Here is a 21,737-nt window from a genome sequence, read left to right on the forward strand (position 1 = left end):
GAGGAAAAAATAAAATGTTTGAAATATCTTACAGGACTCGAATTTAAAGAATGAGAGAAAACATGTTACTGTAGAAATATATATTTCTTTCATTCCTATAATTGACAACCTTTCCCGCCCAATTAGGGTCAACTGTTTAGTGATTCCAGTACTTGTCAAGCTGTTACGTCTATTCGTATTACGCCATTTTTTTTATTTTTTTTTTTTACATGTACATAAGTGTAAGCTGCATTTTAAACAGATATTTCAACATCAGGCACGTTTGACGCACTAACTTGCGTCATATTGAATATCTGTAAAAGTGCACTGTAGAGACCGGTAAACGATAAAAAACAAGAATTATTTCGTAGATAACGTTCCGAGGAAAGTGATTGAAATAAATGTCATACGCTCACCACACAATAAGTAGTTATTCTTGCACTTACGAAAACATCTAAGAATACCGACATAATAACAAAACAGTAACGTAACTCTAACTAAAAATCGTTAAAAAGTGGGCAAAATAACAACAAAATGTAGATTTGAATTTGGACCATTTAAATACTAATAGGAGAATAAGACGGAAGGAATATAATAAGTATCCTCTGCTTCATCCGCCATACAAAATCTAGGCCAAATCCGGGTCAGTCACATCCTCAAAAATAAAACTTCTGCATGGTAATCATTAACTTATATCTCTCGATATTGCAATGTTCTCAGTCAGCGTTTCGAAAGGGCAAACGTCTTCTCCACTCTGCATATCAACGTCAACTACAGATTTTTCCAGGATTCTATCTGCAAAAACATGGTTTCATTATTAGATTTTTGAAACAAAATGTAGTGTGAATGTCAAGGAAGCCAATATTATCGAGAGACAACTTGACCTCTAACGTTGTTTATTTGAGAGCAAAAATTCTTAACACTTAATTGACAATATGAAATATCAAAGACATTTAAAGCCTTAAAATGGCTGTTCATTGATATTGGAATTAATGCAATATTTATTCTGTGAAGACTTTATGGAAGGAATCAGAAATCAATCTTTGTCATATCATCTGAGAAAATTACGACACGTGTCTTAAATGAAAAAAACGCTTAACAAAGTTATGACTAGGTTACAACTTATTGAGTATTAACAATAGCATTTATGGTAATGGTGTCATTATCAATATCATTTTCATGCATGGTGAAGCTATGCACAATATGGTTGTGCATATGAATATCAATTCAATGACAAAGTTCGTGTGATGGGCTCTTCACTGCCAGGTAAAGTGACATATGTATAATAACTTGAATGCAAATGCAACAACATGGGCAAAATCCTGGGTAGCCTAACGGTGTCTAAAAATTACGTAACAGAGAGGGGCTGTCATACATAGTAATGTGTTAAACGTGTTTGACCTCAGACATAAGTGTTCTGCACACATACAAACTTGTACGGTTCAACACAATAGATAGGTTGCAATGGCCTTTACTAATTTTTCAAATATAACTTTTCTGGAACAGGATAGAACCATAGGATATGCTATCAAAATATGCAGTGCCTGACTGCAAGTCTTAGGCTGGTAGGTTAATTCTTCTATGGGTACCGGAGATGAAATTCTTAAGAGAAAACCACATTAAAATTGAGTTAATTTTGAAATGTCAATTTTAATATCTTGATAAGCTTTGAATTTAAAGTGATGGCTTTTGGTTAATAGCCAAGTATAGATATCGTGCTACTCAGAAATATAAACAAATAAGATATAGAATAAAGATCAGGGGGAGATAACTCAATGTTATCTCCTCCACCCCCTAATTTCTGGTCTTTTTGTAAAAAATGAAGAAAAAAAGGCCGGTCGAGAAAAAAAATCAGGAATAGAGCCATTATTTAGATAAAAGAGTCGAAACACAGACACAGGACACGGAACCGGGCTAGTGACAACAAAATAACCAGATATATCACCAAACACTGAACTTGGGTAGTGACAACAGAACAACCAAACACATCACCGAATACCGAATCGGGGTAGTGACAACAGAACAACCAGACACACACCCACACATTGAACCGGGGTAGTGCCAGCAGTACAACCAGCATACCACCGCACCCCGAGCCACGCTATATACCGCTACCATTGAAATACAAAATGTATGTGCGTATCTGCCCCGGTCTATGGTCCTCCTTGTAACTTTACATGGGTCATATTTTCATCATCAATCCCCCCTAAGTCTAAATTCCTCTCTAAATTCTGCTACAATGCCTCCAAGATGAGAATCCCGTCCGAAAATGTGCTAGTCTGTCCCATCATCTGGTTTCCAGGGACGCTGGATGGCACAAAATGTCATATCCGGTAGCTCGCTATAGAATGAACCAATTACATATCTCACCAAAAATGACTTTCTTTTACAAGTTGATGTCTTGAATCTTCCCTGAAATTACTTTTGCAACACCCCTGCTCCTCTTCCATTTGCTTCACCATGTATCGGGGTTTGAGACAGATTCACGATTTGAGTTCTGTAAAGTGCATCCTGCATTACTTCAGCTTGTAGAAGGTAGTGTTTTATTCATCACAGCTGTACAAACATCGAAGGTCAAGGTCACCTCAACATCTGGTCGTAGCCAAAAATCTTTCGTTATGTTATAATACATATGACTTCATTCCCTCAACTGTTCATTCGAACTTCGGGTATTGTGAAATTTATATCAATCCAAGTTTGAGGTTTTCTGCTACCAGAAAAATGTTGTCATCGTATAAGTTTAATGGTATATAAGAACACAAAGGTATTCAAAATACAGTTACCCAGAAATTTACAGTGGACGGAGGAACCCCCATCTGGGAAATATTTGTCATTTTTCACCTTTATTTCTACGTCATTCTGATTTCAGTAGATGTGTATATTTTTGTTTTGTCAAGTCTTAAGACATTACTCTTTATTCTGGTATGTAGAAGGTACCTATTTCATATGTTAATTATTAAGGAAAATAACTACAAACCTCAACAACACGTCTCCAGTATGGGCTTGATTCAAGCGAATCAGCAGCTCATTGGCTGTTTTAGTTATCTGAGTCCTTTAAGAACAAGTCTATATTTTCTTTAATCGTAACCTCATTGAAATTGTTATACATTCAATTCTCACAGGTTACATCAACCTGTATTCAGCAGATTGTTTCCTCTGATACAGTGGCCTTCAGATGGGTCAGAGGTGACATGATTGAGGTCTTCAAAATTACGAACAGTTTCTGTGGTGGCAGGGCAGCGGGTTTTCTGAAACTGGAGCAACAACGTCAAAAAATAAGGGGAAAAGGGACACTCAAAAACCTATTTACAAAGCATTATTTACCTTAAACATGTTTTAACACTTGGTACACTTGTGATACAGGTGTGAACCTTCAATTAACTATTGTTTTAAAACTGATGTACAACGTTTTCCCCTTTGGAATAATTATAAGACAGACTTGCCCTGAAAATCCATTAAAAATTCATTATTAAAGAGGCTGAAGGCACTTAGAGTCTGCCTTGTAATAGTGAAGCTCGTGCTAATTTGATATGAATAAACATTGACATCAAGTGAAGACTGAGTAATCTGTCAGATTGATTGAGGGGATTAAACTTCTGTTATGACACTTGACTGACCTGACAGACGTCATTATACTTTAATCTTATTTGCAGATATATTCTACTACATGTGTATAACGTCCACTGAAATTCTAAGAAAATGACCGTTAGTATAATTCACTTTCTGTATCTCTTAAATTTCCATGTCCCACACAACAGTCATACAACACTAAAGCCAATACCAACCAGCTATCTACTAGTGGTTTTTTGTTTTTTGTTTTTGTTTTTTTAATATAGAGTAATGTCTGAAAAGAATGGTGTTCCCACCTGTTGTCGTGTGGCCAGAATTCCGACCAGTACGAAAATACAACGTACGGCCAATATACAAGTCATAGGCGATACCTACAGATGAACTCAAACACTCCGTTACACGAAATCTGGACAGATACATGAGTTAATTGCACTGGCCTCTACTAAGGTTGAGAGATTGTGGAATGAACAATTAGAAACCTCGCCAAATAATCTTACATAGACCAGTGTTGGTCTATTTCTCCATTTATCATGTCCAATCAAATAATTTGGTAAGCATGATATTCACAACTGATCAATAGTTCCATAAAACAGCATTAAAACGAACGGAGATATTATAGGTAAGGCTACTAAGGCAAACAACAGCTGTACAGGTAAATGTTACTGGTAGCCATGGACACTGTCCATTTCTTGTATTGGGTTTTAATTGGTCACACATGATTGGTTTTAGTAAACTAGTCTACATACACTCCTAGTCTAAACCTATTGCACTAGGATGTTTAGTCAACACTCAACTGTATATTGATGACAAAGTATTGAATCGATGAGTAATAGATCAATCAGACTGGTGGGGAATTAATTTAAAACAATAATCAGAAAATAAGTAAGATATGCATCAAATTATTTCAGAGGTTATGCAAATCTCGTGAATTGCAGTTTTAGGAAAATTACATAATGATGAAAATGAGTCGTTCTCCTGTTTGCGAATGGGAGGATATCCTAAGGAAAAAAATATTATAGAAATAATCGCAATATTTCTAGAATAAATCAGAAAGATTTGATAAGAAAGTGAAAGTGCATTTCTAACTTGTGATATTTGACAGAACACTATCATAAAAACGGTGCCACTTATTATTGAATTTTTTGTCCCATGATAGTAAACACTAAATATGAAGCAATCATTCAGATTCCAAAATCTAAGTTAGTATTGATACCTCACTATTTTAAGATGTTTGCCACAAGAGCGACAACTTCAGAAAAACGCTCTCCTTGATTATTTGAGTATGTGGTCACCTAAACGTCAATGGTGGCTTTGTGTGGGTAGTTTTGAAATACCTTCGTTGTGCTTCCGTCCGTGCCAATAACAGTATTGAATATAAGTTGATAAAGTTTGTTTCCCAACTATTGTTATACAAACGGTATGTAAACATTGCGACAAGCGCAGACATGTATGAAATCCATAGCTTTACAATTACTTTACATTACATTAGGGTCGATATACCAAACATGAGTGATACTTTAATATTGTAATATCCCAAATATTCTTGTTGGATAATCAAATTATATAATTGTTACTATGAACACCATGTACTAAGGATTGTGTCTGGTACGGGACGTCTAAGAATTTGATATAACTTGTTGTTTAATATAAGATTTATTGTGTATTTTCAGTGTATTCTGGTATCACCTCTGTAATTAAATAGAAAAAAATAGATAAAATGACCATTATATTAACACATGGTTCTTTGTTAAAATATATTAAGTCTTTCATTTTTGTACAAGCCCTTCTTAAAAGTTGACATTTCGTTAAGAGCGTTATTATAGCAAATCAATATCTAATATATATTTGAGTGACGCCATTTGTATTTATCAAACATAGAACTTGTTTTGACACGTATCAAGTATTCTGTTGGTTGCATCTTGATGTCAAATAAATCTGACTGACTGACGGGTTTCGTCGCACTAACTGCTGCGTCACAATTATGACACTGTCTAGTCGATACCCGCAGTCACCATTATTGACCCAATATACCAATACTGAGGTTACAATCTGTAACGACACTACTCAGGAAAGCCACTACTCTGGACTCTCGGCATTATACACCTGGCTGTGAACATGAGTGGAAGTAAGCGTGTTGCTGTGGTAAGTGTAAATCTTTTAATCCGTCTGTGATACAAATGTCATAAGATACCATTTTGAAATTCAAAGAAAATGTAACTAACAATAGCTGTAAAATGTATTGCCTTAATTAATTACCCTCACCCAATGAACACACTATAATTGGCCGTCCCATATATTCAATGTCGCTTTAACTCGTACGGTTACTACAGATATATCTCTGTGAACACGTAATTAAAATGAATTTCCTCTATTTCACTTTTACTTGCTTCTTTACTTAGAATATCAAAAATAATTAAAATACAGCGGACATTTCTGCATTACATTTTCTGTTTCATGACTTAAAATATACATATTTGTACTACGATAACTGTTTCAAAAAAATGGGACATGCAATGGTATACAGTATAGTGAATATATGGAATAAAGGAGAAGATTTTACTTTGAACAAAATAGCTTGACTGTAAGATTAAATGCTTTCGCCTTCAGGTGACCGGATCCAACAAGGGTATAGGCTACGCTATAGTGCGTGGTCTGTGTAAACAGTTTCAAGGAGATGTTTACCTGACAGGTAAGGCATGTGTCACGTGATGAGATCAAGGCATGTTAAATCAATAACAGCATGTTTTGATGACATAACGGGGCATACTTTCTACGTCTTCTATGGTAACAAGATGCATTAAGTAAAGGGCGCATTTTTGAAATTTCTGATTGATTGATGTAGAAATAAATAAGCAAATACTTGTATATATATACATAAAAATTACACAATCCTCTGACCTGCGGTTTTCTTATTTCCATAGATAAATTATTATCCCAATATATGTTGACTAATATCCTTACTTCTCACGCACAGTTAAGCTAGACATCTAGCTACCGCTGATATGATAACTGAAACATTGCGTAATATGGTAGGTCAAGGTCAACATCTAGCTGTTGTGTAGTTCTTGAATTTTTTGAAATGATATTAGTCTATCTTAAACAGCAAGAAATGAAGGACTCGGCCTTAAAGCTGTAGAAGACCTGAAGAAAGAAGGCTGTCTTGCCAAATTTCACCAATTGGATATCACGAAGCCGGACACTATAAATAAACTAAAGAAATTCCTTCAGGACAATTATGGTGGGCTGGACATCCTGGTTAACAACGCTGGTATTGCATACAAGGTAAAAATATCCTGTTATTACTGACCAGGCACTCATACATTAAAGCGTCAAATTGAATAATATACTGTTGATATCGTTTTTTTATCTATTTATTTATTTATCGGTTGCTACGTTTGAATACAAGACATCATGTTTGCACTTTAACTTGGTGTTCTCTCTTCAATCAAACGATGTTCAATCTTTATTTACAAACCCCTATTAAACGCAAAGCATAAGTATAATTCATCACAAAAATCGTCTGTTTGAATCAATATGCTTATGTTAAGAAAAGCGATTTATGTAAATCAAAGTAGGTAATTATTACCAATAATCAATATCACGTTAATAATATGTTGGCTGCAAACAGTCGTTAGTATCTCATTAGTTACTATCATTACAGGGGTGTTGTTTTATTTCATTTATTTACCTTGAGAGTCGTTTCTCAGAAATCTTGACATATAGTTTTCCCATTGATACCGTATATCTTATGACCTTGAAATATACATTATTCTTTACTTACAAAATGTCGTATGAATAATTCATTCTCTGAATTTATAGCATGCACAGTTCAAACTCTATTTATAGATATAGATGTCTTTGAAACAATACACTCATTCTGTTAACTTAACTACCTTAAATTATTTATACCCAATTTCAGCAATCATCCACTGCATCATTTTCCGAGCAGGCGGAAGTGACTGTCCAAACAAACTTCAATGGGACGCTTGATGTGTGTGAGGCACTGTTCCCTCTTCTTCGTCCAAACGCAAGGTAGATCTGGAAAGAATGACACCTTTTTGCCCATTTGCTACAGATTTAATATTTTCTATTTGTTGTTTCATGTTCCTGCAGTCTATAAAACATACATCTAGCGATTTCTTCTTCTACTTCGTCTAACAGCATGATATTGAAGATAAAGGTTTTTCATGAAACCTCTTCCACTCTATAGTTAATCTGTTTTGTCAATTATAGACTAGACCCTTGTCCTGTTTACACTTTCATTCAGTGTTGTTTTATGTAACGCATTGTTTCAGAGTGGCAAACGTATCCAGTATGGTTTCTCAGTTTGCACTAAAGAAATGCAAAGTGGATCTACAGAAGACTCTGGTAGACATTTCACGTATCACTATGGATGACTTAAAAACATTGATGAAGCAATTTGTAGAGTAAGTATTTCTTGTTAGATGAATTTGGGTTAATTTTCATATTCTTCATACGGTAACACTACTAGTAAGAATTCCACATATTATTACTTCGCCAACGAAATAAAAAAAAAAAAAACATGAACTTAACCTCTTCATCTCACAATTCCCCACATCTTTATCATCTACCCTCTCACATGTCTTTGCATTCAACTTCGTCCTCTGATTCTTTCCCAAACCTATATCATTCTGCCCTATCACAGATCAATACATATATCACCTGTCATATCACACTTTCTCACCTATATCCGTGCCTCCTCACACTTTCCCTACTTCACCTTCTTCTCACACTTACCAGTTCCTTATTATCTCACTCCTTCCTACCTTCAATCTCTTTGAATTCCTCTCACGACTATTTCCCCCTGACCTCTCACCCCTCCACACTTTCAACCTACTCCTCTCATACTTTCACATACTTGATTTATGTTCTCTCTCACACTTCCCCCATCTACATCCATTGCCTTTCCCTCTTATACCCTTTCCCGCCTGGTATTCCCCTGTGAGGTTAGCGCATGCGCGAAGTCGCTAACCTTCTATTTGACAAACCTCATTCTGTAATGACATGGCGATAATACATCACACAAGCCTTTTAAGGCTTACATTGATGTCATTCTGTGATTACTGTGATTATCCTTACACTTCCAATCCTTTACACAAGCTGATCAATTATATGTAATGATGGTCGTGTTATCTCTGTTTTTTATTTAAACAGTATCGATAATGAAGGCACATTTTATCTAAAATCCCAATATAGAAAGATAATAATAGCACTGTCCATGTGATGACAGTTTAGATGGCTGAACATGACATGCAAAATATAGAGGCAGTGCACGATATCATTTCTTCGGGACGCAGTTAATTATTCATTCACGTGAAATCGAAAAATAAGAAGCTCAAACTTTCCGAGGTAGTCGATAGCGTAAATTATGCAGGTGGTAGAATTCTATCAAAATATATCGGTTTTTCTTTCCTTTTAATTGCTTATGTAACATCTTTAGGAATTATAAATTGTGTTTAGCTGGTGATTCAATATTTCACAATGAATTTGAATTATGTCTGGTTTTAATTTCAAATTAGTGCCAATTAATTGGACCACGATAGATTCAAAACTTGCATACGTGTTTTGGAATGCAAAATGTTAAATACAAAGGAAAAATAGCAAGATTCTTCCTCTTGAAAAATAGCAGGATTCTTCCTCTTAAATATTAGTGTTTGCGTTTTACTAATAAGCAATGCATTAATAAATCATTTAATTGGGAATTATTTCTATCGATTTAGTATAAATGTTCATAAAATGTTCTCTCACTTCACTGGGAATACCTTTAATGTTACTAATTTAAATTTTCCCCAGTTTAAAATCGCACCTACAAATATTGCCTTTCAATCTACAATTTTTTAATTAATTTTTGCTCTACTATTTCCAGCTCTTTATTTATTTTGAAAGAACCTAAAATCTTACACCTTGTTTGTCTTTTTTAGAACCTTTATTCATTGTATAATTTGCCTGGCATTTGTCATCATTTAGCTCAGCAAAGAAAGGAACAAATAAGGATATAGGCTGGCCAGACAATGCATATGGTGCTTCGAAAATCGGAGTGACTGTCATGTCTATGATACAACAACGAGAATTGTTGAAAGACACTAGACAGGATATTGTGGTGAATGCGGTAAGAAACCTTCCGTATTTAATTTGTAAATAGATGAGCTTTGAGATATTAACACAGAATGTGACATAAACAGAAATTGTTTATAAAATCACAAATACTATACAGCCAAACTTGTCTCGCAATTTGATAACTCCAAGAGTCTGCTTAACTCGAGTTATATTGATATAACAAGGTTAATATATACACGGAGTCATAAAAGGTCATTAAAGTTGAAATATCGGCCAGATATTAGAAATATAACCTTCTATGAAAGTTTAATAGCCGATTATGAAATTACATGTTGCATATCTCCACATTGATCAGGGTAAGCCGATGTTCAATTTACACGCTAGATTTAATCTTCGCCCGAAATAGAAAGATATAACTTAATTGTCATAACTAAAAGAACGTCCACAAATATAGAGGAAAGGAAATGTCAGTAGTACACCTTTCGTCCGTAATGTTGTAACAACTCTTTGGTTACAACTAACACATATTCATGGCATCGAGAGATGTGATCTGGTTTGCTTTAGTATTGCTTAACATTCAATTAACTAAGACATTTAAGTACGGCGTTCCGTGTGTGCAAGATGTATGCGTATGGTGAATATGTATGTGTGCGGGATTGCGGTATGTTCATGATTGTCTCCTTGTGATAGAGCTAAAGTGATGCCGACTTATAGTGTAACCTCATTGAAGCATGACACAGAGTCACATCAGGACACCCCTCAGTTCACATAGTATTGCCACAGGCAAACAAGTCGTCCCGCTCCCAAGAGTATTGAGCGCTTCAAAAGACTCAAAGGCTCACTCAAAGGGTTGAAAGACACCAAACTTAAGGCCAAAAATGAGGCGGTGTCATTGGAGACATCAGGAAAGAGAAAGTTGTTTAGAAACAAGAGAAAATATCATATTCTAAATTTAATACCTTCTCACGATCAATTGCACCCGTTGCCCCATTGTATTTAAAGCCTTATATTTAGGTCAGATCGAGAAAATTTTGACCAGTATTACAATGCATGGTCCTAAAATCATAAAAAAAATACGATTTGGGGTACCTTGTGAGTATCAATAAAAATGTACGAAAAACATCGCTTTAGGAATGAATAAACTACCTTGCCTTTACTTATGTATCTTCAAGATGAAGCAGTTCTAGTTACATTTAAACAACAGATACCATTGGTAGAATTATTATTTTTACATTCTAGTGTTGTCCCGGATATGTGGATACTGACATGACATCACACAAAGGACATAAAACTATCGATCAAGGTAATATCACCCGTAACATAGTCGTATATAAAGTAAAATAGATACCGCAAAACGGTATATATATGTATAATTATAACGGTCAACATAGCCTTCCACGAATATCAAGTTTATTTTGAGATTTGTTTAGGTTACGTTTTATTTCACTGAGCAAAAGATATTTTTGATATGAAAATTTTAATTGGTCACAATTCCACACAATATTAACAATATTGCATTCATTTCCTCATTAATCATTGGTGAATTTATACAGTCAGTCATATCTTCAGTAGGTATGATTACACTGGTGTTGTTATATAAATCGATAAATAAATAATAAATACATGCTTTCAACATCTTTCTTAACACCAAGGTGCTGACACGCCACTGTATCTCGCCATGCTCCCTCCCAACACGACCAGTCCTAAGGGGAATTTCGTATCTGATAGGAAAATTGGAAAATGGGAGGTAACCCAAGCATGATGCATAATCGGAAGATTGCACTGGATGTCATATCATGTACGTGTCCACTCCGACATCAGGTGTAATTAGTTTACACGGAATATCTCAAGGAAGTCACAATGATCTTTGTGGGCCTAGTCACAGATCACATTAATATCGAAATACTATTATTTATATCATTTGAAATAAATAAGGGTATTTAAACCACTTTCGTTTGTTTGTTATTGTTATTTACTGATACTTTAAGAGAAATACTCTATATGTATTTCTTTTAAATAATGTACCTCGAGAGCGAAACAGATTAACTATCGAAATCGTCATCTAAACGTACAGATTATTTTATGGAGCAAAAAAGTAATCTCATATTTTCAAAACACAAAGTGATAGCACAAGTACAATATGAAGAAACGAAAGCTCTATATCTGGAAATAGCGTCCAGATATTCTTTGGGTTGTTTGTAGTTACATATATTATCTATCGACGGCAGCTGCGCGAAGAGCGTTCCTGCTACATTTCAATTCAATTTAGTTCAGTTCAGTTCAATTTACGTTTGAAATATCATAATTTTCATTATATATAAAAGCATATTACAATTCAATTTACAGTTTATATATAAAAAATGAAAACTATTTGAAGAAAAATAGACAATATCATTCTGAGGAAAATTGATTGAAAAGAAAGACATCTGTTCACTTCATAATCAATAGTAATTCTTACACTTACAAAAACATGTAAGAATACCTGAACACCATATTAGATAAATCGAGGACAAAATTTGCACCGAAATCATTTAAAATGTAATAAGACCATGTGTTCCGACATTAGAATATTTTGCGCTCCATTCACCATACCAATCACATTCTCAAAGTGAGAACTAGGGGGGAGGGGGGGGGGGGGGGGGGGGCAAAGGAACCACAAGGACACCTCTGACTTTATATCGCATTAAGAAATATAACTTTTCATAGGTCGGCCACTTTTGGACTAGTATATATGCAAGCGATACGTTACACCAACCAGTTGATCTACCATGGTGTAACCATGAATGGAAGTAAACGTGTGGTCGTGGTAAAAAAAAGATCAACTAAACTGACCAGTTTAACATACGCTAAAACGAACTCAGTCAATCAGATTAATTTGTATCATAGTTTTTATTGAATAAATATATCATATTTTTTATTGAATAAATATATTATTATATACACAATGACATTGATAAAAACAAAACATATCTCAGCTATTTAAGTTAAGTATTCAGCATAAGTTTCATCAGCTCAGTTTAACGTATAAGGACAGCGTATTTTCCATTTTGCATTTTAAAGTAAAATTCAACTGATATCTTTCATATTTCTTCCTATAAGCAACGTGATAGAGATGCCTCCCTTCTTCCATTGTGATGATAGTTGTTGTGGTTTTCGCTTCCCAGTTAACATCTTAAACATATTTCTCCTTTCTGTAGTGATTGCATTTACAACTTGGTACTTTTTGCCTTCCAGTTGACGATTTGTTTTTCCGATATGAACTTGCCGTTTGGATTCGTCGTGTTTGGTGGCAACATTGCCAGGTAGAGTGGCGTCTCTGCTCCTAAAAACACACGTGCCTCTTTTTGGTGTGACTTCTAATTCAAATATCAATGTCTACACATCATATTTCGTTCTTGAAATGTTGCTTGGAAACAACAGATAATTAGGTAACATAAAGAATATGCGTAAGAATTATAGCATTTTAACTGCTGATTCCTTCAGTATGTAATAATGTAATGTAATAATTTCAGTTTTCACAATACTATATTTACCTTGGTCAATAGTCTTAAATCCCTGTTGTCCGGTCAGATCTGTTACCACGTATCCAGGACAAACCTAAAACGCAGGCACAGATTTTTTCCCTAAAGTACCGTTCAAGTAATGGTGTGCAAATTTTTGTTGGTGTGCTTTATTTTGAATAATTCAAATCTTTTCAAGTATTTTGCTTTGTGGTCTTCCATTGAATAAGTTTTGATGTGGTGATAAATTTTAGAAACGTATCTTTGTCAGTATTTGTTTGTAAGTTTGTTTGTTGAAACCGACCTAAACTCATTAATAACATAATGTTCAAAACCAAAGAATACTTTATAATTCGCGTTCCACGTGAGGAGTTTAATGTCACTTTCACAAAAACCTAAAATATCTCCAAAAAATACCATATAAGCTTATAAGCAAAGCTAATGACAACTTGAATCTCTTACCGCGTTGACCACTATATCCGGTCTAGAATCTTTCTTCAGTTCTCGCTGTTGTATGAAGGATATGACTGTCGCCCCTATCTTAGACACGCCATAACCGCTGGTGTATTTACCAGTAGGCCAACCATTCGCGCCATGAGTCCCCATTTTGATGCAACTAGAAAAAAATGAATAAAAACTCATTAAAGTGATATTGATGACACATTTCCCTACCTTTTTGTCATATAAGGCGTCACCTCTATCCTCGGGCTTCGATCCCCGTATTCAACGTCAGAAAGACAATATGTGTCATTGCTAAGAATCCAGTAAGATATTTAATACATACCACCCTTAATCTGTCCTCTTTTATAAGCATCTAGATCTTTATAGACTCTCAAATCAGTTAATTATTTTAGGTGCTCTCTCTTGATATTATTTTAGCTTAACTCCGTTCACGTGTATAATATCAAATACCAAAATGTACCGGGGGAGGGGGGATTTGGCGGTATTATAATACATACACCAAGATTGACTCTTTTTGACATGCTTTTACTTCGTTTTGCCCTCGTGTATAATACTAACTACCAAAATGTAACGGAGGACATTAAAATACATACATTTAGCTGACTCTAAATGATATGTTCAAATTGTTTTAAGCCTATATTATGGCGAGTGTTCGAGTTTAATAATTGTCATCAAACATCAAGCGTATACTTCAATAAACTGTATTTTTGCTGTAACTTAAAGTTACGCCATCTTAATTTATGTAATTTGTGTAAAAGAATATGTCAATTATGTCTATACATTCTCAGCAATGAAGTACAAAGCATTATCCATATAATCATTCAAACCATTATTAACAAGCAAACTGAGTATTTGCATTGCCCTACCAAAATGATATGGCATGACCCTGAAACTGACACTGTCCGAGGTATTATGGTTCGTCATTAGTATGTGTTGTTTGATGAAAACCTTAAAGGAATAAAGCTGCTTCAGTGTTGATACTGAATATTCTAAAAAAATTGTAAATGTGACCTTGACCTTGAACCAAGAATCATGAAATTGGAACATATCAATATAATGATCCTTTGAAATTGTCTGAAGTTTGATGAAAATCCCTCAAGGAATGAAGACGCTAGAGCTCCAAGAATTTATTTTTGTTTTTTTGTTTTTTTTGAGAAATAGTAAAGTTGATCTTGATCTTGACCTTGACCCTGCAATTCTGAAACTCAAATTTGTCCGAGATATTATTATAATGATAACCTTATCCTAACAAGCTTGAAACTAAAAAGTTCGACGATACATTAGGACCCTCTATTATTGTGTGAAGTAGGATAAAAATGTCTCAAGGAATTACGCCGATAGAGGGCCGACAAGGATTTCTTAAAAAAGTATTAGTGACCTTGACCTGACCCCGAAACTCGAACTTGTCCGACGAGATATTATGGCCCTTTATTAATATGTTAAAATTTGATCTAAATTCTTATAGGAATGACGCCGCAATCTCTGGGTTGCGTACATACGTGCAAACGTACATGCGTACTACGTAAGAGACAAACGGAGGAAAAAACTATACCTCCCCCTCTCCCAAATACATACACCACACACACGCTACATCCCCACCCCACCCCAACATGTTACCTGATACGGGTCAAAATATGGTAACTTAGACTAAGGTCATCGCTTTAACATTGGGACAAAATAATGATAATGCTATACTATGGACATATCATCAAGGAAAACGATTACTATTTTTGGGGATCAAGCAGGATGTTTTCTTACAACGGAAACACTAAAATATTATTGGCATCTACAACTAATGACGGGGTAACTGCTTATCTACAATTTATTTTAAAATACGTACTCTACAAATTGTTGCATCAGAATCTTGAGCTCTTCCTGACTGATGTTTTCATCTTTGAATCTGTGTTGGAGTTCATCACTGCATTTGAGTAAAGACGCAAATGACAGCATACTGGATATATTCACTACCCTGAAATCAAACATTTTCAGTTTTATAACATAATCGGCCTTTTATTCAGAAATTTCGCCCAATCAGCTGTTAAAATCCACGTACTACAACTAATAGATTCATTTTCTAAACATCCTGCAGTCAACACTTATTTGCGTGAATTTGGCGTATTTCAAAAAATCCCTTATTTATTTTCTCGTCATATTTAATGCCAAAGATAATAACAAAATCAAATCCCCAACGAATATTACCAACTACACCGTATACACTGAACTGAGGTTTATTTGTATGACACTTTATCCTATATATATCATATATACATACAGGGAATCTAACAGTGTTTTCAGTAATGCAGGATATATTTCACGAATGGGCCTAATATTTGATATTTTAACGGAACGCAACCCGAATGAAAAACATCAAATTATTAGCCTTACTCGTGAAATATATCTGGGATTACTGAAGATACTGTTAGATATTCTGTTTATTACATGTTTATAGCAAAATAAACCGGGTCAGTTTTAGATATTCCCTATTGCCGTTTGTAAGCAATGTTTTGATTGGCCAAATCAGAAAAGTGAAATTTTTCACAAGTAGATAATATCACTTTTATAGAATGAATAATTTTCTATATTTAACTGGAAAAATGTAATAAATTGTGATATTAATATCTTGTTGATTTCAATATAAAGATGCTGTCATTTAACCAGAACATAAAGTTCCAAAATTCATACTTTGTATATGACTACATATATATGACACTGTGGTATTGGGTCAGGATCGACTGGACATGTCAATATCCTAATCAAAAACGTCATTTTGAAAATAGTGTTCGGTCAAGTTTAGTTTTCATAAGCGAACATCATTGTCAGGAAAAAATAAGTGATTTATTTTGTAAAAACAAAAAATATATCCATATATATAAGATTTATACAATATGTAATGCTATTCTATATATACGCATATTAACTCGTTCTATCAGACTTTTCCTGTAATCTATAAGTGATTTTTGTGTGAAAGTATGCTAGTGTAACTTCCAACTGCTTAAAAACCAGAACAGAGTTCGGCTTATCGTTACTTACCTAGCATGTGGACGTAACAAGGGGAAGAGGGCCTCGGATGTATCACATAGACCCGTAAAGTTCAGTTTATCTTTACTTATATAATTACCTACCATGTGGACGTAACAAGGGGAAGAGGGCCTCGGATGTATCACATAGACCCGTAAAGTTCAGTTTATCTTTACTTACCTACCATGTGGACGTAACAAGGGGAAGAGGGCCTCGGATATATCACATAGACCCGTAAAGTTCAGCTTATCTTTACTTACCTAGCATGTGGACGTAACAATGGGAAGAGGGCCTCAGATACATCACATAGACCCGTAAAGTTGGTACGTACAATGGATTCTGCTTGAGTGCCGTCCTGAGCTGCAGAATTTGCCTAGAAAGACGGAAACATCCACTTTGATTAAAACCTCAGATTATAATTAGGGTCAAGTTTGAATATCACTGCATTATCGGATGGATATATAGCTACATTTGAGCTTTAAACACAAGCTCTGCAAGTTGGAAACTCGTGTCTTTATCCATAGTCCATTGGGGTTCCAGTCGTAGTTGTAATTCGATGAAATGTTATCTTAATCAGTTTTACATAAATTGCAAGTTAAGTTTTGTCAATCTTCCCATGTCCGTCCGGAGAATCCGACCCCTGTCCGGTTTCCTAAGCGAAATGCAAGTATGTTATCACATTAACGTCCAACCACCCTAGTTACTTTACAAATACAGACTTTGGTTGAGGGCAATTCATGGTTTTACAGACCTGACCTAGACATTATTACCCGAAGCCGAAGGCCAAGGGGGGGGGGGGGGGGGTAGTTCAGGGCAGGTCCGTAAAACCATATATTATCCAAAAATACCTCATCACATCAGCGGGAGGTCAATCTAAAGTTTTGCCAGGTTCGTGGAATGTTATATATTAACCCCTGCTTAAAATACATCTCAAGACACATGGCATAATTTTTATTTTAGCCGGAGTCAATATAAGATTCCATGGACCCGAAAAAACATTATATTGACTCCTCGGTGATGTCATGGGGTATTTCCAGGGAAATAATTAATGTCATGTGATCTCATTAGGACCAATGAGTGATAGTGTTACATATCAATCATATAATAAATGTAAATATTGACCTGTGTTGTGTCAATCAAACTAAAGATTGATCTCTACATAAAATACGATCTAATATCTAAACCTTTGATCTTGGAAAAATGAATACACATTTTCGGGTGGTCGGGCGGCACAGTGGTAACACACTTGCCTTTCACCTATGCGGCCGGGGTTCGATTCCCCGATCGAACGTGAAAAGGTATGGGGTCACCTGCCCGACCACGTGGGTTTTCGTCGGGTACTCCGGTTTCCTCCCAGAGTAAGAATCTTGCGCGCTTCAACCCGGGCCAACAAGAGTGATTGATATAAGCTGATAATGATTATAACTTGTTTCGCAATTGTTGTAAAATAAATAAAATTTACATTAAATATATAATACACATGTATGCTAAAATACAACACTATGTAATAGCTGAGAGGTGAGTTTGGGAACTCCCTTAATAAATCACATTCTCGGTGAAGAATATAGCAACACGTGTTTCCAGTTCAAAGTCGTTGTATTAACCGGCAAATCTATCTTATTAACCTAACGATTTTCAATAAATGGAAATAACTCGTTTATAATAGGAGCTCAATTATCTCCCTCGTCACCCCAACACCAATTCACATAGATACACACCAACCATGATTTTATAACCACATCATATAGTGAAAATATGATACATCTTCTGTAAGGAGGATTAATATAATGATAAGACGACCTCCGTAAAGACCGGATTTTGGTTTTATCAAATATAAGCTACTTAGCAAGTAATTTTCATCTGCGTTTACATTGATTAAAGAAAAATGAAACTATGTATTTGAGATTAAATTTGATTGTTTAAAAAGAAACTTACCTCAATAAAGATCCCTGCGTTGTTGACCAGTATGTCCAGTCCACCGTAGGTGTCTTTGAGAAATGACCGCAGCTTGGCAATAGTATCTGGTTTTGTGACGTCCAACTGGTGAAACTTAGGACTTAGCCCTTCCTTATTCAGGTCCTGGACCGCCTGGAGTCCGAGACTTTTATCTCGAGCTGTCAGGAAAACGGCACATGCTTACATTTTTAAAGCTAGGAAGGACTTTCATACAATAAAGCTTAATCTAATTCCCAAGTTTGGAAACAAACACTGTGTATATTATGATCCAGGAGTTGGCGACTGTATTCAGTCAATATGCATCTGGTTATAAACTGTGAACGAAGGCGGATATACTGTCTAGAAGGAACGGAAATAGGTAGATATTGTACCGAAAATGGCAGATAATCTGGATTATCTTCAGAAAACAATTATCTGCAAGGAGCATTGTTTTGCTGAGGATGAAATATGTAGGTTCGATTATATACTGAGAATGAGGGTATGCTAAAATAGATATGACTGGATTATCTACAATGAACAAAGGTTGCTACATTACCTACTGGGAATGCATCGGGTTGATAATCTACCGTGTACGAAGGAGGATAAAGTATCTACTATCAATGACTGTGGATACATTATATACTAATATTGGAAATGTATTATAAGGTGTCTAGAATATGGAGTTTAGTGTTAAACATTTTGAAAAGTTCGTAAAGACACATCATTTTATACTTTATCGTTAATTGTTTAAACATTTGCATTGTGATTTCACTAGTTGTAACAAAGAAAATAAATTGAGTTTCGCATTCTTTTCGTAATGTCAACACTAAATTTTGTTTTTTTGTTTTTTTGTTTTTGTGGAACAAATGTGAAATCCCTACAACTTTGGTGTAAATTCTGATTATCTGATGTGAATTTCGAAACGCTTGATATCTCTAGCCCTCCACCTCTGGGTTGCGAGTTCGAAACCTACGTGGGGCAGTTGCAAGGTACTGACAGTTGACCGATGGCTTTTCTCCGGGAACTCCGGCTTTCCTCCACCTCCAAAACCTGGCACGTCCTTTAATGACACTGGCTGTTAATAGGACGTTAAACAAAATAAACCCAAATCCAATTCATACTAACCTGTAAGGTACACGTCCCCGTCAAACTGTTTACACAGGCCCCGTACAATGGCATACCCAATACCTTTGTTGGATCCAGTTACCTAAAAGACAAAATAACAATGTTTATTTCGGTTGAAGCTGTTAGAGTTCTCTCTCATCATTTTCGTCTATCCAGCAGAAGAGAGTCCCTATTCATGAACGCTTGGTCAAGTATGCTCGCTGAACGTTTCTATTCCGGGAAGCCTGATTAAGTATGTATGATGTTTGTTTCTCTTCCGGATCGAACACCTGGTCAAGTATGTTAATTTTGACGTACTTTTTCAAGAATATAGTTGTTAATCTAGTTTCCATATTATTTCGATTTGGAGTTAGAAATAGGATAAGTTTTGTAAAATTAAAACAATGCGTGTGAAAAAGGCGTAAATGGAACGAAGCTGGATGTCGTATGCAATGAGAATGTGTGATATTACGAATAAGAACATTACAATATACTTCCCCTTTCTTATTTTTCCGTTCCATCTTTCTTTCTTGTCATTGTATGACTATTTGTGTTATCGCATTGTTGTAAAATTGATGAATGAATCTTTGTTTGTTTGTTTGTTTTTGTTTAACGTCCTATTAACAGCCAGGGTCATTTAAGGACGTGCCAGGTTTTGGAGGTGGAGGAAAGCCGGAGTACCCGGAGAAAAAACACCGGCCTACGGTCAGTACCTGGCAACTGCCCCACGTAGGTTTCGAACTCGCAACCCAGAGGTGGAGGGCTAGTGTTAAAGTGTCGGGACACCTTAACCACTCGGCCACCGCGGCCCCTGAATGAATCTAAGCAGAACTAACACGAACCCAAACATGTCACATGTCCAGTTTGAAGTATATAGATATAAACATCACCTATCATAGCCGTACTTTGTACATAAGTATATACTTAAACTTTTATCTACCGTACGCCCAGAACATAATTATTTAACAGTGTCTGTTGCTCAATAACAATAAACAATAGGTAACTGTTTATATCAAATATATACATCTCCACATTATGTTAATTCTTTGTAACATTTTGTAAAACATGCCCCATTAATTCCCTAATAGCTCCTTCAAGCTTACCACAGCCACCCGCTTGTTTTCCATTGTTGTAGGTAAACCGTTATCTCCCATTTCCCTCGCGTTCCAGTTTATCACTCTGACCCGGTGGATAGTTCTCTCCCCTTCTTTAATGGTAAACCTTGGGGAAAAAACGCCTTATTTCAAATGACTTCTAACACGAGTGTAGCTCCTGGAGGCGTGAAAGTTTAAAACATATCCTAATATCTATATCCGTGTGAAAACAACGGCTTTAAGGATCTCGCTATCGATATCCTCCTTTGTCAACCACTAGAAACATTTTTTACAGTTAATATATTTAATTGTCACTGCCTTCCGTTAACTCGGATAAACAAGTGAATACATTTTCGTCGTCCTGTTTGATGAAGATTTCTATGTGTATATAAACTTTTTTTTTTGAGCTGGCAGCAAACGAATAGAAGCTAATATTTTAATTGTTAAAGGGAGTTAGGCGATATGGCATTTATGACAACTGAAAAATATTTTCTTCTCTTGAAGAAATAAATTGCCAAAATAAATATTGCAATATTACCATTATATTTTTTCCTAAAGGGAAGAGAAAATTGAAAACAACAATACGGCGGAAATATGTACAGTAGCATCAAATGAGTACGATCGTTATCGCGCCCTCATTTCTTCCATTTAATGAAATCGTAGAAAATAAAAGCAACAGGTAAAGCCAATACCAGGCATTCCTTGTACACTGAAATATTCATGTTTGAGATGTATTGATAGGTATCGGGAATTCCCTACGCTACAGTTTTACTTCCTCATTATTGTAACTAGCCCTCATCCTGTCTCCTGTTATGTATTTAATTTGTACACACTTAAGAATAAAGTGTATAAATTTCCTTTTGTTTATCCAGGAAATGATGCTTGTGGGATCATATCGTGATATTTGACAGTTACAATGAATATCATAAATAAATATCATTATTTTATATATATGCTTTGGTTGTTGTTTAAGTTTTTCTTCTCCTTTCAAGGGGTT

General features: G+C 35.3%; 2 protein-coding genes across 2 annotated transcripts; one reads left to right on the top strand and one right to left on the bottom strand.

Annotated features, from left to right (window-relative positions):
- The first annotated feature begins 5,556 nt into the window (after positions 1-5,556).
- On the top strand, positions 5,557-11,576 carry LOC117329574 (carbonyl reductase [NADPH] 1-like). Its single transcript, XM_033887581.1, has 8 exons — positions 5,557-5,691; positions 6,157-6,238; positions 6,653-6,831; positions 7,469-7,581; positions 7,845-7,976; positions 9,538-9,679; positions 10,867-10,930; positions 11,280-11,576. Exons 1-8 carry the CDS (start codon positions 5,665-5,667, stop codon positions 11,387-11,389), a joined length of 849 nt encoding a protein of 282 aa, XP_033743472.1. The 5' UTR covers positions 5,557-5,664; the 3' UTR covers positions 11,390-11,576.
- Positions 11,577-12,492: 916 nt separating this feature from the next.
- On the bottom strand, positions 12,493-20,927 carry LOC117329575 (carbonyl reductase [NADPH] 1-like). Its single transcript, XM_033887582.1, has 8 exons — positions 20,750-20,927; positions 19,668-19,749; positions 18,543-18,721; positions 16,868-16,980; positions 15,430-15,558; positions 13,590-13,743; positions 13,161-13,224; positions 12,493-12,949 (listed from the first exon to the last, which is right to left on the bottom strand). Exons 1-8 carry the CDS (start codon positions 20,798-20,800, stop codon positions 12,834-12,836), a joined length of 888 nt encoding a protein of 295 aa, XP_033743473.1. The 5' UTR covers positions 20,801-20,927; the 3' UTR covers positions 12,493-12,833.
- Between the last annotated feature and the right edge of the window lie 810 nt (positions 20,928-21,737).

This window comes from Pecten maximus, chromosome 6 (assembly GCF_902652985.1).
Source record: "Pecten maximus chromosome 6, xPecMax1.1, whole genome shotgun sequence".
Classification (NCBI taxonomy): domain Eukaryota; kingdom Metazoa; phylum Mollusca; class Bivalvia; order Pectinida; family Pectinidae; genus Pecten; species Pecten maximus.